Source organism: Cyclopterus lumpus, chromosome 14, assembly GCF_009769545.1.
Source record: "Cyclopterus lumpus isolate fCycLum1 chromosome 14, fCycLum1.pri, whole genome shotgun sequence".
Classification (NCBI taxonomy): domain Eukaryota; kingdom Metazoa; phylum Chordata; class Actinopteri; order Perciformes; family Cyclopteridae; genus Cyclopterus; species Cyclopterus lumpus.
This window is the reverse complement of record NC_046979.1, coordinates 8,730,477-8,748,821: the sequence shown is the minus strand read 5'-3', so window position 1 is coordinate 8,748,821 and position 18,345 is coordinate 8,730,477. Positions and strand designations below refer to the sequence as shown.

At 40.6% G+C, this 18,345-nt stretch overlaps 1 protein-coding gene across 6 annotated transcripts; it reads right to left on the bottom strand.

Annotated features, from left to right (window-relative positions):
• Positions 1–1,488: 1,488 nt before the first annotated feature.
• On the bottom strand, positions 1,489–18,257 carry rbm27 (RNA binding motif protein 27). 6 transcript variants are annotated; one of them, XM_034549422.1, is made up of 21 exons: positions 18,057–18,257; positions 16,725–16,843; positions 15,736–15,863; positions 14,564–14,643; positions 13,429–13,634; positions 12,670–12,978; positions 11,798–12,025; positions 10,743–10,916; positions 9,875–10,021; positions 9,545–9,698; positions 8,866–9,019; positions 7,794–8,021; positions 7,549–7,683; positions 6,758–6,883; positions 6,488–6,562; positions 6,200–6,376; positions 5,911–6,015; positions 3,938–4,165; positions 3,734–3,817; positions 3,490–3,609; positions 1,489–2,714 (listed from the first exon to the last, which is right to left on the bottom strand). In XM_034549422.1, the coding sequence occupies exons 1-21, from the start codon at positions 18,113–18,115 to the stop codon at positions 2,616–2,618; spliced, it is 3,135 nt and encodes a 1,044-aa protein (XP_034405313.1). In that variant the 5' UTR covers positions 18,116–18,257; the 3' UTR covers positions 1,489–2,615. The 6 variants fall into 6 exon arrangements, with proteins under 6 accessions (XP_034405313.1, XP_034405309.1, XP_034405311.1 ...); XM_034549418.1 differs by having other exon boundaries at positions 14,564–14,658; positions 18,057–18,236; XM_034549420.1 differs by having other exon boundaries at positions 1,489–2,711; positions 14,564–14,658; positions 18,057–18,236.
• Positions 18,258–18,345: the final 88 nt, after the last annotated feature.

Below are 18,345 nucleotides of genomic sequence, written 5' to 3'. Positions count from 1 at the left end.
TCCTGCAAATATAAACAGTAACAAATCCAAAACTATTATCCAATAAACATTTACATTTTTTTTTTTTTTACACCATTGTGATAGTAGTATACAGAAGATAGTACAAAAAGTGGGAGTGAAACCTTCACTGTATCCTCACTTACACAAGCAAGAACCTCACCTGCATAAGTTTGTCCTATACAAATGCCAATGACCTCATATAAATAAAAATATCACAGGAGCAAACCATATCAAACTACTGAGCGCCAAAGACAGCGGCTTCAACTTTCCGTTGCCCACCTGAACGCCACTGATCTCAGTAGTTTAAATGGGACAATGAGGCCACTGGCAGGAGGCTTCTGAGTTATTAGTCAACAGTGAGATATGCAATCCAAACAAGAGCGCTACCGACATTGTAGGTGGGAGGAAATCACGTAATGTGTTTCAAACAGTTTCCATGTGGCGCTAGTTCACGTTAGGGAACAATGCAGACCGTTGCTGTAATAAAGTCTGTTACTGATACTCCCATACAGATAGAAATACGTGTATATTTACATGCAGGTCTCCATATACAGGAAGATCTCTACCTGCACATTTGTGTTAAGTAGTCAGACTGCTACAGTTATCTTATAAGTTACTTTTGTTTTGGTGCTTCAGTGTGACTGGTTGTGTCCTTGGATATGATTAGTTGGAGTTATGATAAGCGTACGCCTAACAACACTTCATTAGGCTGCGTGTAAACAGTTATTTGTTCAAGGGAAGCCCCAAAAGTAAAAACTTGCGAAACTGTCAAAAAGGTACTCATGTTCTTGCATTGAGCACATTCGCAGATAAACTTTAATGAATTTAATTCCTCCCACCCTAAGGATTCTAAAAATACAGTATTTTCAAAGAAGGCAAAATAAAAACTATTTGTCATGAAAGGTGTACACGTGCACTTGTAGAGTGGGTTAAGAGCACTGTCTGACAATGTTCAGATGCAGGCAAAGCTGCACTGATGTAAAAATAATATTGCAAGTGTTTTCCACAGCTCAGAAAGTTCATTAAAAAAAAAAAAAAAAAGAAAGAAATGTCCTACTTAGATGACAGATTTAGTGAAATAACATGGACTGGTTTAAGCACTCTGAGCACTCTTGCCTGACCTGCTCTACCCGACTGAACCTCGTCATTCGTTTAGAATGAAAAGAAAATCAAAGAAAACAGAAACAAAAACCGTAATTTCTCTTTCAAGCATTTACAAAATTTACAAAAGTAAATCACATATCTTGTAAAAAGTCAGCCATCCGCTGATTGTGTAAGGCAAATAAATGTATATATATACACACACATATAAACATAAATATAGATAGATATCTATATATACACATATAATGTGTATATATATACATGTATATATATATATATATATATATATATATATATATATACATGTATATATATATATATATATATATATATATATATATATATATATATATATATATATATATATATATATTTACACACACACATATACATACATACATACATCCATACACACAAATATATATGTATATACACACATATATATTTTAAAATCAACTGTTCCGTATTACATTCAAACACCTGTCTCGCGATCTCGCATCTTTGAAATGGGTGATCTGAGCCTTGTCCTGCCCGGCCCTTTGGATGACCAGGAGACAGAATAAAACAAGTGAATAATGTTGCACACTCTTAGTAAATGTAGAACCCTGTGTGGGAGTTCACGTTTACACAGAGTGGCACCGGACATTTAGTGAGCAACAAAAAGCAAGCGGGGAAAAATTAGAGATTTTACTACAAGACTGTATCTGACGTGCATGGACACGGCAATTTGTAAACATAGTTTAGATTTTTCTATTGCACTGGTATCCTTCTGTACCCGCACTGGCTCTAATATGGTTAGGGCATCGGCACCTTTGGGTGCTGAGCAGTTTGTTTGTTTGTTTGTTTAGAATACAACATGCGCAAACTAGTATGTCTTCATGCCGCCACAGTGAGAAACATATTGTGGATTGTTTAACATGTTGGGCTTATCCATACCTAAACAAACGCAGAGAGCAAAGTGAAAGGGAAAACCATACTGTGCCAATACAGGCACTGCACAGGGCATTTATGCAGTGGAAAAATAAATAAATATCTCTCTGGTAGCGACAGAGAACGTTCTATTGGTGAAGGAATGGCTGTCCCTGAACTGAGGACAAGATTTAAAAAGAAAAACGGGTGAGAAAAGAGTTTAAACACAGGATGTATAAAAATACCTATTCACAGTAGACACAAATGTTGTGCATTACTGATATTAATAATCTGGTATGCACACTGAAACTTACATAGGTTTTTCTATCTATAAAGAACAACTTAACATTTATCTTTCTCAGCAAAAGTGAGACGTTTTAAATAATTGTTCAGTTCGAGGGATACAAAAACTGTCTGCCCTCTGAACTTCTTTTGATGTACAGTAAAGTAAAAACAGGTTTACTTTGATTAGTCTAAAATTATTTAGTTTGAAAATACTGGAAAGGAAAAAAAGTCAATTTCTTTCAGATTTTTTTCTGCACACTGGGAAAAAGAACAGACGGATTGGGCTGGAGAGCAGGCCACGACGAATCACAACGCCCTCATCGTCTCCAAGACCGGCTCTCATACTCGTCATCTTCATCGTCGTCTTCCTCCTCCTCTTCTACTTCACCACCAGGCAAATAAGAGGTAGATTCCTTCTGTGCGAGTGACAACAAAACAAGTGATGTTTTATTACATTGTGTGTTGAAACAGTGAGGGGATTTAAATGAGTGAGACGGTTTTACATTTTTTGCTAGGACCCATTTCGAGGCACATGTGTGATGGATAAAATAATGTATTAACTGATTACCCAACTGATATGCATCTTGGAATTGTACAATACAAAGATTTTGTTGCACTTGTCCTAGACAAGAAGCACGTCTGTAGGTCGAGGCTGAAGCGAAATGTTCAGGACTTTTTGCAAAGAAAAACTTGAGTTTTCTCACATGAACCACATTTCTTGCTGTTTTTTTTGCTAAACTGTCAAAAGGAAAGCTTCTATTTCTTTCTCTCTGAGGCCTGAGATACACGTTTGATTATCAATAATCACTGTTGAATCATTTCGGTGCCTGTCACACACAAAAAGTCAGCCCCTAGGTCACAAAAACTTACTTGCACACCTCAAAAAACTAAACTAAAAACATGAACATACAGTATGAGGATGTCACCTGACAGTAATGCAGTTTTACTCAAAGGGCTAAGATGCTCTTAGTACTGAGAGGCTTGCCCTGATTTTCCATTGGGAGCAGCAGTGAAAGATTTACAAGCACTGGAAAGAAATGTACAAGTAAAATCTGAGAATATAACTCAAACTTTTAAAACTTAGATTCTCCAGACATATTGTAAATTGACTTCCTCTCAAGGTTTGTGGGTGGCTATAGGTTACTGTTGAAAACGCATGAAGCCAGAGGTTTGTGTGTGTGTGTGTCATACCGTATTGTCCTCATCTTTAGCCTCTTCCACCTCCGGCTCTGTTGTAACCAAAGGCGTCTTTGGCTTGTACCAGGAAATCTGCAGCACACGACCTTTGAACTTTGCTCCCTGGTTAGCTGCCTATAAAACAAAAAAAGGAGGACAGTTGCAAGTTACACTTAGTTTGTGTTGCTTTTGTTCCAGTTAAACCAGAACAAACATTTAATAATATTCATTTAGTAAGTTACCATTTCAATTGACTTACATTCTCTGCTTCGCTTCGCGTCTTAAAGGTCATGACAACACTGTTTGCGTCTTGGTCACGGACATCTTCAACCTCACCAAAATTCTAACGTAAAAAATAAAGAAAATCAGTATTCATGTCAGTGCAATTCTCTGTGTAACAGTTATTAGTTCAACTCCTGAAGCGGTTACTAAATTATACAGAACAGTGTAATGCAGTCCTCACCACAAAGTGAGGCATCAGCTCTTCCTTTTCCTCCTGAGTGACCCCCAAAATAGCCAGGGCCCTGGGTCTGTGGTCAACCACCATACGGTTCACGGTCCCGCTTCGAGCCATCATCTCCCGGCTTCGTCCTCTGCCACGGCCCACATGCGCCAATCCGGGATCCAGCGCCATCTTCCCTCGACCCCGACCTCGACCCGCTGGGGGCCGGATCAGACCCAACCAAGTCGCCTAAAAAGGAGGACAGTTCGGGAGGTTCAGTGTTATAAAACAACTGACTGGCTGCCGCTTCCCCCCCCCCCCCCACCCAACAGACACAGACGGGAGTGAATGGGCGCCACCTGGCTGTGTTGAAATAATCATTTTGAACAGATGTGGGGGAAAAATGCATTGATGTGTTGTGCTTTTCAATGTAAAAAAACAGAGCAGGAAACTACAGTGTTTATTTATCATGTGTCTAGCATAAAACAAATAATCTTAATTCATACAATTAACAACTTCGTGAAAAAATACAAAAAATAAAAAGTCAGTATGGGCAAAATATTGCATATCTTTTCTTATCCTTAGAGCTTAAACATTTTCTTGACTCGACTCTAGCCTCCTCCTCTGTCACTCTCTGCCCTTTAACATTAGTTGTCACTCCTACATTTTTACAGTGGCATCTCCTCGCTTCCTAACCATTCCACAGCCTCACAACCACTCTCTCATCCATTTGTCCCGTGCTCACTTCTCCCTCTAATTGTCACCCCACAATTTTCTGACAAGGACCAGCAGCTCAAACTTTAATGAAGCGGGCTCCATCAGAGTAGGACCCGTGTCTGATTTAGCTTCGTTAGCAGCTGTTCCTCTGGGCTTGCTTAAGTGGCTGCAGTTTAATGTGCAGAAGGAGGGTTGGATTTGGAGGGGTGGGATATGCATTTTTAATAACTAGCTAATTTAAGACCCACAGGGGCAGAGGGAAAAAAAAAATGCCAGGCAGGGAGTTGCTAACAAAAGCCATGTTCTTGTTCGGCTGATCTTGTGACACAGCCGACCTCGTCTGTGTTTGTGTGCTCGAGATGTGAGCCAAGTCCGAGCTGGCTCACAGCTTTGGATGCAGCTCAAGAGAAATTCTCTTTTTCTTTCAATTCGTTTCATGATGAACAGCATTTAGCAAACAAATTCACAGCTTCAAGTACTTTTTGGGTGTGTGAGCCATGTCAGAAACAATAATCAACTATACCATTTCAGAATAAACAAGATGATATGTTAATAGCAATATCAATACGCTTGAAAGTGTCAAACCGTATTACACAAACAAGAGATCTGGGGATTGCATATTGTCTCGCATATTTGTATTATTTGTAACTCATATACCAATCATATATTGATATCAGCATAATTTAGATATCCTTGAAAGCATGATTTGCAAAAGAAACTTTGTTTATTAAAAACTTAGTTTTAATGCTCCCAAAAAATTCATACATACATTATGTGACCTAAGACTTCTTTTATTGTTAAGTTATTAGATTTTAAAACAATTGTATAGATATTGATTGTATCACAGATATTGTATACAATTCTACCTCAATTCATCCTAAAATGCTGAGTATTATGTACTGACTTACTAAACACAAGCTTTTTGTACTGTCAATACGATTTGAGTTCTATAATGCATTACGTCTATGGAGGAGCATTCACTCCCATTGAGTGACATTCAACTTTAACATTAGTGTCAATGAGTTTTCATATGATTATAAAGTAAATCTATTAACATTCCACTGAGCATCAGTTCAAATAAAGACCTCTATATTTCAAAATAAAAATGTGTGGCGCAGATCTATGTGAGACTCCTTTTAAACACTTGAAAGTGAGGATTTTGTTTGTATTATTTATTCTTGTCAGATTGTTGGCGTGTGTGTGTGTGTGTGTGTGTGTGTGTGTGTGTGCCTGTGTGCGCGTGCGTGTGTGTGTGTGTGTGTGTGTGCGCGCATTACCTCCACCTGTAACTGTCCCAGTTTTCTCTTGAGGTCTGTTGTATCTTCTCCAGAGCTCATCTTCTTGTGAAAGTCCAGCTCAGCATCTAGCAATTCCTTCTGGGCCTGGTCACGTATCATGTAAAATAAAATACACATAATTCAGAAAAGAAATGCATAAAAGCAATGAAAGACTGATCAAGAGATTTAACATAGATCTACAGTGGCAGGACAGAACTTCATTTTTGTCTCTCTGTTAAGGACATGAAGCAAAACCACTAAGCTCGTGACCAAAATGGCCCAAACTTACATCAGTCTTTGTCTTTGACTGGCCGTGGTTTGGTTTAGCACTGGATACCTGGGAGGCAGGGTTCATTTCATTCTGCAGATGTGCGATCTTCTCCGTCAGCTCCTTTAGCGTCTTCATGGTGTTGGCTCGCTCCTCAGGTTTCATCCCTCGGTTCTTCTCCAGGCGGTTTATCAAGGCCTGGAGACAGAAGGACAAGCAGTGAGAGAAGAAGGTGTAAACGATCGTAGAAGAGGCACGGACAGAGCCCAGGGAAACAAATGAGATGGACTGGGTGAAGGCCGGTCTTACCTTCTGGCACTCAATCTGTGTCTTTAACATCTCTTGCTTCTTCTTTCTCATGTCCTGCTGGAGTTTCAATGCCTCCTAAATGGAGAAAAAAAAATAAAAATACATTCAATGGAGGTGGAAAATATGCCATTTTCTGTTGGTGAAATTGTATTTCTCAATGGTAGCCTGTTTTCCCCACTAGTGGCCTCTGAGGGGGAAAAAAAAGGGTTACTCCCAGCTCTGCTATTCTCGTACAGGTCAAAATACGTATTAAAAAATTAAGCCGCATGCCTGTTTCTTCTTGAGGATTTCCTGTGCTTCTAGTGCTTTTCCCGTTTTCCCAAAGCTCTTTGAGGATGACTTGAGGGCTGGGGAAGCGTAAGGGCTCTTCTGGGTGTTCATCAGTGCAGACGCCACCTAAGTGTCACAGAGAGTGAGCGAGAGATTGAGCAACACATTTAGTCCGCAGAATGAGCGCGTCTACAGCTGCAATAAACACACGCAACAGTGCTTTCTCGGTGCCAACACAATACTATTTATTCTCCTGCATGTTATATCCTGTTAAGATGTGTGAGGCTGTCAGGGCAGCGTCACTAGGCTGCAATCTTAATGCCTCCGTGGCTACAAGGTTCATGGTGGTAAACTGGCGGTAACAGTGTTCTCCTGTTTAGAATGGCGCACACACACAGCTTTGTGTTTTAATCCTATGCTTTGAATATTCCACAGACACTGCTGGGAGCAATAGCACGTTTGACAGACAACAGGCAGATACATTTCTCCCTGTTATTTGGAAAGCCTCTAGACTGGACAAACTGACTCAGAATAATATTATACCGAGCATGCCAATATGCAAAACTAAAATAGTTGACATTATAGCGGTTCCAACATTGTCATTGTGATCATATAAGCAGGCTGTGGTCAACTTAATCAACTTTTCACGGAGAAACTACTGGCCTGACATCATCTGTATTCTGCTGAAGATATTAACAAGTGTAGTATTCCAACAAATCATTTATTTGAAATCGCCATTCCACCTGGCCTGGCATCACCTGACACACACTGGTGGAGAGAACAAAACGTACAGTGACAGCATCGGTGTTTGGGTTCAGGCTGTCAGGCTTGATCGTAGCTGTGAAGCCAGGCAACACTGGCATGCGATGCTTGGGTACAGTCTTGTTCAACACATAGGCGGCTGGACTATGCTGCTTTATCCCCTGCTGATAAAAGAAAAGGGAGAAGAAAAAAAAGTTAATCTGGGTTGCAGAAGCGTGGCGAGACTAAGAGATCAGCAGGAAAAGATGAAGGACTTCTGTCTCTTAATACTAACCGTATGCATGTTGCTGTGCTGCAGCGCCTGGCAGGGTGCTGATCCGGCCACCTGGCTGCCTGAACTCTGCTCCTGAAGCCCTGTTGCGTTAGTGCCGGGCTCGCGGTGCCAATACACACGGATGAAGCGGTTGTTAAGGACCGCCTCGGTGCTGGATATGGCCCGCCTGGCTTCTTCATTCTTTGTGTACTGGATTAACGCCGCCTCTGGGTCTCCGCCAAACACCACCTGGATTTAGAGCAGAGCGTGCAGATTAGGTATCTGTAGATTACAAAACTAATTCTTCTGCAGAGTTAAACATATTCAAGTCATGAAGTCCTATAAATAAAAATAAATATATATTATTCCATGTTGTGTTGAGTCTAAAAGGTGCATGTGAGCCACATATGGTCCTGTTGCATTTTGTCATGCAACGTGTGAATTCTGAACTATAGTCACATGTCTGTCATCAGACTTTAAAAAAGTGAAATAAAAATGATTTCTGCTTTACTTTTTGGTAAATTAGGGTCTACAATTACTTCTTCTACCACTAATCTTTCAAAATGTCAAAATTATTATTTCAAAACTGACACATGTAGCCTTTTGCAGATTTTCTTAGTGGGTGGGCCTAGGTCAAATTATTTAATAAAACCAATACAACATGTCTTGTTTCTTGATAGGTCAGATATTTTTGGAGATGTGCATTACCTTTAACAAGTGACTGGTGTCGCCAAGCCGGATTATTATACGGTTTATTGGGTAGTTTTTGATGGGTGCACAATTTGATTTTATGCTGACGTTGCAGCATCTGCCATCTGTGGCTTATGTATGTGGTTTATATGGCCACCGTGCCAGGATATGTAATGCTGTTAGTTCTGATTACATTACATTACATTTAGCAGACGCTTTTATCCAAAGTGACTTACAATAAGTGCATTAAACCACGAGTACAACTCATGATGATGCTGTACAAGACTTGTATGACTTAACTTCTGCTGCATTCAGGCAAGTATAGTAGTAATAGTCTATTTTGACAACTGACACCTGATTTTCTCTGTGACCTCTGCCAACAGCACTGTGTGATGCATTTTACCTGGATATTGACGATGGTTCCAAACTTGCTGAAGTGCTCATTGAGCTTGGTGATGTTGTTAAGGTCACGTGGGATCTTGCGCACCTCCAACTTGGTGTTCACATAATGATACCTCTTGGGAAAAGTGTTCTTATGTTGGTTGTTAAAGGTTGGCCTGAAATGAGAAGAAGACTGTGATGCTGACATCTGAAGTTTGCCAGAGTATTTATAATAAAAGCAGACAAGCTAATCAACATTCATTTTGAGCGAGATCGCTCACAATGTTGATGATGCTGGCAGTGAAATGCAACCCAGAGTCAAGGCCTGAGGTTCGAGTTTCTGTCTTCATATTAAAGTTCATAACGCTATACTAGTTACTAGTAACACAGATCAACCTGGTTGACACTTAAGATATATTAATATATTAAGTAGACCCTTTGCAAATTAAGCAACACCTTCTTCCCACAACTGACACAAAAGATGGGCTCTTGAACTACGAGTCACCTTGGCTTGAAACAAGGCTCCTATTACCTTTACCAGAACAAGGGGGTGGGTAGTTTGTGTGATGGGATCTTTGCACATCACCCTGATGCAGTGCAGTTTACATGCGATCCAAGCTTTAAAATGTTCTCCCTTTCAAATTGTAACATCGTATTTTTGAGCGATATTTGTAAATTAGGAGTGTCTTTAAGATCCGTACTTCTCCATCCAGGGTTTTTTAACTGTTGGTGCCTCAGCGACACTGGGACCCATGGTTCTCTTCCTGGTGTCCTGCTCTGTGTTGAAACGGAGGGCACTATTTCCAGGAGTGCTGGCTGCAGTGGCGGGTTCTGTCTGTATCACAATGTTGGCAGCTAGAAGATAAACACATAATAAACCCAAAGAGAAACCATAATTAACAAGAGGGAGCTTTTTTTTGTGCAATTCTCTACAGAACTTTTGTTTGGACAAGTATTCATACTTTCCCAATCAAATATCAGCCCAACACTGCCCATTTCCCCAGATTGTTACTAAGAAGCCCAATTGCTACCTCTGGATCCTTGTCCTTCGTTGGAGGTGAGGCCAATAAGGTTGGAGCGCTGGGTCTGCACTCGGGGAATGAACTGACGGTACGGGTTACGACCTGCTGCTGTCAGGCCTGGTGATTCTGGGTTATAGCCCTCTGGATCATAGTTATCTAATAAACAGACATAGAACACAAACACACCGGTTTAGGAGGGAATATTAAACATTTTAACAGCGATAGACATGTGAACAAAATACCAAGGAAGCTAGTATGAAATTACACTATGAAATCCAGCAGTACTGTATAAATAAATAAATAGTGCCTGGCATTCAGTGACAGCCAGCACAAATCAGTTTTGTAAAGAAGGTCATGAGTTTAAATGTGTGCAATGAAGTTACAGCAACTTGTGACAGTCAATGGTAAATACAGCTCTGACTACTAATTAAAATAAAATTTATATTGAGAATCTAATTACACTCACATGGCGAAGTACAATTATACTAATAGAAAAATATATAGCCTAAGATGATACGCCATAAGATGTAAATTCTTATCCTGAGACACCATTTAGTGCAACACTAAATTTAACAAAATGGGGCCTTTCAGGACTAATGATTTTGCCTGATTCAGAGTTGAATTAAGGCCAAAAACCTGAGGTTGTAACTAACTCAAAATAGACCTCCATTTTGTGTTGAATTGGAATTATTCATGAGCTGAAGTATGGGAAAAGCACACAACACAATAAGATGTGGCAGAGTTCAAGTGTATTGCTCACTGCTACTTTGTCTTAGGTTAAGAAACAGTGCGACCACCTGGTCAGATGCCGTTACTGCAGCATGAAGAAATATAAACAGAATTTCCTAATCTTAATACGAAAAGCATCCTTGCTTACATTCAGACTGGACATATTGGGGACGAAGAGACACAGATGAGGACGAGGGTGGAAGTGGAGGAGGAGGATGAGTAGGCGCCATCCCCACACCAGGAGGTCGGATAGGAGGAGAAGAAGTGATTGCCGTTTGGTGGTTGGCGGTATCAATGCCACTGGTTGCTATCAGTGGGGGTCCTGAGGGAGATACAAGTCCAAGCACATGTGTCAGGTATATTGCAGGTATAACAGGGAGTCATTGGTTGGCACTAAAACGTTCATCATGCTGCAGTTTCCTTTAATATGTCGGTAAAGGTGGCTTAAATATATATATATTTAAATCAGATTTATAGTTTATCAGAAAACAAACTTCACACTAAGAACACAAGTTCAAGAATCAATAGCATTAGACAGGATGGGATGTCGGAAGAAAAACAGTCTAGCGAAAGTATTTTTCTTCCAATAGGTAAAAACAGAACCCTCTTTACGAGTGTGAATATTATGTTAAGTGTGTTTTCACACTTAATGTAGTCTCTACAAAACGGGGTACGGATACGTTATAAAGCAAACTGGATTTCCAAAACAAAACAGGTAGTGAATTTTACTCGTTTCTCTCAAGAATTGTTTGTCAGATGCCTCTGAATATGGAAACGGCATCACATAAAATGAAAGGCTACACTCTGAGAACAGATTTCTGATCTTTGCAACACTCACAGAAGTTAGGACATAACTTTGAGAAATTGATAAGGAAGCACATAACCAGAGATGGAGGAAAAATGTGTCTCATGGTGCAAACAAGGACGTGAAAAATACAGTGTCTTACAAAAAGTAGTCAACCCATGTTTTTCTTTTTTATTGCCTCACAACATGGACTTAAAGTAGTTTTTTTATTTACATTTTATGTAATGGACCTATACAAACTAGAAAAAACAACAACTTGTAATGAGCAGCAGTGGTTTGTATAAATCAAAAGTCACCAGTTGTACTAGCCATTGGAAATGATGCCGTTCACATCAAATGGCACCACATGTGATTTCTAGGAGTTGCACTTCATGCACCAGTGTGGTGGTACTACTTACCATTCATAGGGAAGACACCTGGGGGTGGAGGCTGGCCAAAGGGTGGCATCACAGGCATCCTGAGGGGAGGCGGTGGCTCAGTGATCGGGGGCATGGGCAGGCCAGCAGGGGGCATGACAGGTGGAGGAGGGAACGGAATCATGTTCGGTAGATTGACATCGTCAACAATGAGAGGGTCGTTTCCATGGTCGAATGGACAAAGGTCACCACGTACACAAAATCCCTTTTCTGTGTGAGACAGGGAGGCAGATGTCAAAACTTTTGCTTTTTCATTCATACACACACACAGACGTAGGTATATTACAAGTTCAGGACAGAAAAAAAACATGCTCTAGGCACTGTGGTAACCTACCTACTGTAATCCTTCTCAGGGGTTTGGGCCCCTGGAAGTCAAATGTATTTCACAAAAATATGACTGAAAGGGAAATTAAAACAAATGAAAAGCGCAATGCGAATAAAAAAAAAGATGAAAGCTTGTCCAAGTTCAAAGCAGCTAAGACAGAGTACATGTATTTACCCCCCAGTCTCATTAAGAAACTGGGTCCCTAGTGGCAGTGTTTGAGCACTGTCAGTGCTCAAACACTACAGCAATATGCTTCAGGGACAGCGGGTAAGTTTAAACCCTTGTGTGTCTCTGGGGTGAGGTGGGTGCGAGCCTGCTTGCTTTTCTCCCTTTCACTGGGGAGAAGTAAGGCAGTGTCTAACAGTGGTCATTAGTGATGAGACTAAACAAGGCAATCAATAACCCTCCCGGGAAGATAATGGTAACTGTTCAAAAGTAAACTTTACACAACAACGACGTCGTCACATTTCTGATAGAAAGCAGAAATCAAAAGCATTAAGTAAATGATGATCATCATCTCGGTTCCTACCGTCGTAATCCCTGCAGCGCTGTTTGAGCGAAACGCTCTTGTTGCTGAATGGCTTGCCGACACCATCCTGCCGCTGGGAGCTATAGTAGCCAGACCAGCTGTCTGTAGTGCTATCGGGCAGGTGAACCGGTGTTGCTACGGGAAGACCCCCAGCTACGGAGACTCCAGCGGACGACGGGGAGGAAAACGGATGCAGAGGTGTGGGCAGAGGCAGGAGAGGCGATGGGTGCTGCTGCTGGGAGCCAGATGTGTTGGAAGAGTTGAAGCAGTCTGCATCCTTCCTTTCCAACTCAAACTTTGACTTAAAGTCTGTTAAAGACAAGCACATAACAAAAATACATAATAAATTCCTGAACAATAGAAGATATTCCAACCCTGAACAATTTTAAGCTTTAAAGACTAGTGTAGATTACCGTAACCGTGTGGGGGATATGGCCAATTCCAGGCCGTGTTGTTGAATCCCCATTGATGTAATTTCAAAGTTGTCCACATTGTTCCTTATCAATAAAAAGAAACTCCTAGCCAACACTGACCAACAATCCAATAGAATAGAATACAAACAGCTACATCCAGAACTCCGTTTAGTCTACTCTCAAAAACCTGAAGCGCCTCTGTGCATTTCACACTGAGGATGTCTCCAGCAGCACTTCTGCATCACTTCTGCACAGTTCAACTGTGCCGACAGGAGCTTTAGAAACTTCTCCAGGGTCTGATCCCCTCCCTGAGCTGTCGCCATTGGTTGTGGGAGAACTTTCTCACCTCTGCCTCCTCTGTGCTCCATGTCCCTGCTCTTTCCTCGGCTGCCACTCCTGCTCCGGCTGGGGCTTCGGCTGTAGCTCCTCCCGCGGGGGCTGCCCCTGCGGCGCTCGTGACGCTCCCGCTCACGGATGGATTCGCTTCCACTTTTCAAGTGCCGATCGAAATCGCGGCGCTTGCGCTCATCCCGCCTCCTGTCATCGCGGCCCCTGTGTAGTTGATGAGTTAGAGGGAATATATTTCAATAATTATCTGTATGCCAGTTTTGAATAGACATATACAGTCCAATAGACATATTTAGGAAGGTTGTAAATGTAGGTAAATGTAAATATGTTCGAGTGGCCTGTATTTAAAAGTACTGAAGAATGAATAAGGCTTTGAGTTGAGAAGAATTTATTAGAGCGGTGCTTTTATTTTCCTTGTTTGGTAAGTATATCCAATCATATCTTAAAAAGTGAAAGGCCTCTCTTCTGTCTGATCTGCTCAAAAGCACCGTGTTAATTTGCTGTTGCTGCAGCTTTCCGTTAATGAAACTGTAACATGTTTCTTAATGTATTTTATATTTCAGCATAATCCTGTTCATTCCCTAAAAGGCTCTTTGTCTTTAAAATCTCCAGGAAGTGTTGAGTTTCACTAACTTTACACAGTGAAAGCACAGGAAAAATAAAAATGGTCAGAATAAATAAAGGAGGTTTATTTATTATTTATATGTTTTCCCACTGTCTTAATGATAATGAAGATTAATCACAGACCAAAGCTGATTAAACACTTCAACTGTTGTACTGAAGGTTAGCATGACAGTTATTGTTTTGTCCTATCCGTTACTGATGATGTGTGTTATAGTCAAGAGACCGGCTACTGGAGACCAGGGCCTTCATCAAGCTAAAAGCAGAACTCATGGGATTTCAAAGTAACTATGCAAATATATCCACACTTTTAGATCTGTACATAACTAAAAAAATGCAAAAACGATGTTCTATTTCTCGCTGCTTTCATCTGCAGTAAGAAATGAAGGACCTGTTTATTAGAATGTTTAGCTTGACTCGACTAGAATTAAGGTTCTAGCTGTCTCGTGTCAGAATAGTATCTGCATATGCACTGCTTTGACATTAAGCCGTTCTGAAAGGCACAGCCATACCTGGCATCATTGAAGTCAGCGCGGTTTCTCAGAGGACTTCTTCTCCGCCTGATTCCTCTCTCTTCCTCTGGAGTTTCAGCCTTCAGGGGAAAAAACTGTTACTTGTCAAAAACTCTCCTCTATTTTGTGTTTTTAAAACAGAATATATATATATATATACAGTGTTCTATAATATACAATGAGATAATCAAATTTGTTGCTCTAAAAGTCCTTTGTATGGACCACCATTTGCTGTGATATGCACTACCGCCATATCCACAAAAGTACTTCAAAAACACTTTGAAAATGAATAGCTTGCCACACAGCAAAGTCAATACATGTTACACAAGGGACCTCTGTCCATGTAGCATTTTTGTTTCTGTGAGAAAGCATCTTGCCCCCTACAATTATTAAAAATGACTTAAGAGCGTTTGCAAGCACACGCAGCTGCCTAGAGAAAAATAATTGTTGCACCCGCTTTCTTTTTTTCCCCCTCGAGCATGCCACCTCTTAACTGTGTGGCCGCTCTGAGCATTTCTAGTTGAAAATCTCTAAACTTTTCAGAAAATTGCTGGTGATGTCACTGTAGAAAACAGGCTTGTTTTGGCCACGTTTGTCAATCCTCAGCTATATGTCAAACAGACATACCTTTTTTTTGGAGGGGGGGGGTCCTGTGACTATGCGATGGTCCCGGGACAAAGGATGTCGTATGTGTACAGATTGTAAAGCCCTCTGAGGCAAATTTGTGATTTGGGGCTCTACAAAATAAATTTTATTAAATTGAATAGCAAAGACTGAAGCAGTTCGGCCGGCCGGACACCGAATGCTGCTCATTAGTGTTGTACTTTTTTAGCCCTGTCCTCCCTGATTGTTATGGCTGTCAGATTGAGCATTCACAAACTCATCTATACAAAGTATGAAGCAAGCAATCTCCAGTTGGTGCTCGGGTGGAAAAAACAACGTCAAATAAATAGATAGTAGGCCAAATAGATAATAAAAAGCAAAGTGACGATGCTAGTCAATCGTACAACAACAGTGACATGTTTAAATTATTGTTGTCATGGAAACAATACAAAAAAGTGCTCAGCACGCTTTTCTGATAAAACTATAGGATGAAGCACTCTGCAGCGCCCTGCGGACGCTTTTTTGACAGAAGCAGATGCTATATGGACACATGCCCCAATTCTTCTTACCTCCACACCATCAGCTTTGACTGCAGGTGGTTTGACTTCTTCCTTCGGTACTTCCTTGGCAGGAGGATTTCCAAGGTAGTTCTTGGTTGTCAGACTTTCAAACAGTTTATCGACAAATCCTGTTGTCTCTGCAAAGACGACACGAATAATGTAAATAAATGTAAGCTTTTATTGAATTATGTGCAGTTTTGATAATTTCCCCTGAATGAGCAATATATAACATTAATTATGGTCATGTTGCATTTAGGTGGGCAAGGGGCCAGGCATTGTGCATGCTGGCTCAAAATAGAATGGGACAGTAATTAAATTTGATCAATTACCCTTGTTTTTACCTTGTTATGTCAAAAAGGCTGTTGTGAAAAGGGACTATTGGCCTTCAGACATAACATTTACTGACATTCCTCATGAAGGATTATCTGCTCCTGGCTACAATAAATATATCCAAAGTCCACACAAAAAAAGTTCATTAAAAATAGGTCATTTGAACCATGTATTTGAGTGCAATCTTCAAATCACAGATTGCTATAGGCTTAAGACTTGGTAACTTAATGTGTGGGCTTGCTCTGTGCTTTAGTTCAGGAATGATTAAAGTGTCAAGGAATTTAAAATGTCAAAACTAAGATGATGTTGCAGGGCAAAGAACCAAACTGTAATTTGAAAACCTTCACAACTGGAGATAAAGTTATCGCTGAGACTCAAGCGAAACAAGTTTAGGCTTTCTGTAATACAAGCTGGAGACATCAGAGCTTGACATGTTTGGGATCCACAGATAGTAAATGGTGATCATGTACAGCTCATTGCATCTTTAAGTGTATAACTTAAAGTAACTAAAATAAAATTAATTCAGCTTGTTAAGCTTAATGATAGAAATCTCTGCCAGAGGAAAACCTTCTGCACAACTTTCTTGACCAACAAGAGCTGAGGGCAACAACTGCATGTTGCATTCAGTCACATTCGCAGATAAGCTTTGTGTGACATGGCATTCATACCTTTTTGAAGAAAGACATCAAGCTGATCAGCACACAGTGCTTTCAGATCTTTCTCCGATTTGTCCTTCTTTACAAGCGCCACCACATAGTTGGCTAATGCAGAGGGGTCAGCATCACATCTGTAGGATCAAGTATACATTCTCAAATTCAGCAATCCAGAATTTTACTTTAACAACATAATGACAAAGTTTGCCAAAACTTCTTAATTATTGAAATAGGAGAGACCAAAACAAGAGACAGGACAGAGCAAAAACAGAAATCAAATTCATAGTTAATCTAACTGCAATATACTATCCACTGGTGCCCAACCATGCATGCAGAAATGTTCAAAACAAAACCTAAACGTAGTCAGTACCAAGTGAAAACCTAACTATACCTGCATTGTACAACATTGCTACAAAACATTTTTAAAAAATGGCAGCCAAACTTCAGCCATAGGAAAACACTCTTGACAACTTCAAGCTAATATATAACTAAATGTCTAACTATACTCTCAAACCTGCTTCACTACCATTTGACCGTAACGAACCAATAAGGGTCAGAGATCAATGTGCCTAAAACTAAGCTGTCAGTAAGAATAATTGTTGTAAAGTTTATGACGTGCAGCAGCTTTGAGAGCATGCTTTTATTTGTTAAGACATTAGGCAACTGTTACTGCATCACCTACACCTAAACAGTGTGTGTGTGCATGACACCACCTCCCAGTCTATGCACCAACTCATCTTTAATTACTTTGGTAAATACGTAAATTAAACCAATGCATCCATCTATGCACGTTCTCGGACAACATATGTGTCCTCATTACAACGCAATTTAATGATTTAGCTAACTTACATGTTTAAAAGAGAAGCAAAGGGAGACGAAGTACGTGCGTGTAACTATGGTAACTCAAAAGGAGCACCCAGTTCGTGTTAAGATATAATATAATAACTCAACGCTAGATATAGTTGAAAAGCACTTGCTTTAATCTCAAGTAACGCAATAAGCTTGCAAGTTATCTGTTGCAGCTTGATAGCTCGCGACAGAGCTGCGTTAAAGTCACATCATCGTTAGCCAACAACGTGCCTAACTAACCGAAAATAACTGCGCGACAAAACGCTTTACGTCGTGCACAATATTATTGCCTTCAATGTCAGTTGATGAGAAGTCCCACAGCCTCTCTCTTTTTCTGTAGAAAGCCAGCTAGCGGCAATGGTGGTTTTGCTAACTCGTGCAAGAATTCGCCATCAGATTCTAGCAAGTCCCCCATTGATGCCTGGCTAACCCACTGGCTCGCTAGCTAACGAAGCTACGTACCATGCAAGCGAAATGCCATTATAATTCAACACTCACATTGGTTCTAGGAGTTTTGCCAGCCACGACTTCAGGGCTTCAACGTTCTCTATGATCATTGTGAGGAAGACGATAATACTGTCTATAAAATGAAAGTGCGTTTGGATAACCCTGCTTTCATCGTCTATAAATTTATAAGCTTTAAGGCCTTCTGTCGCTCTTCACTGGCAGGTCGGACGAAGTGCTTTACGGCATGGCAACACAAGTTGAGTTGTCGTAACGCAGGCCAAGGCGACGGACGTTGAAATTATGTCGTGTCATTAGCTATATTCAGCGGTGTTCATGACAT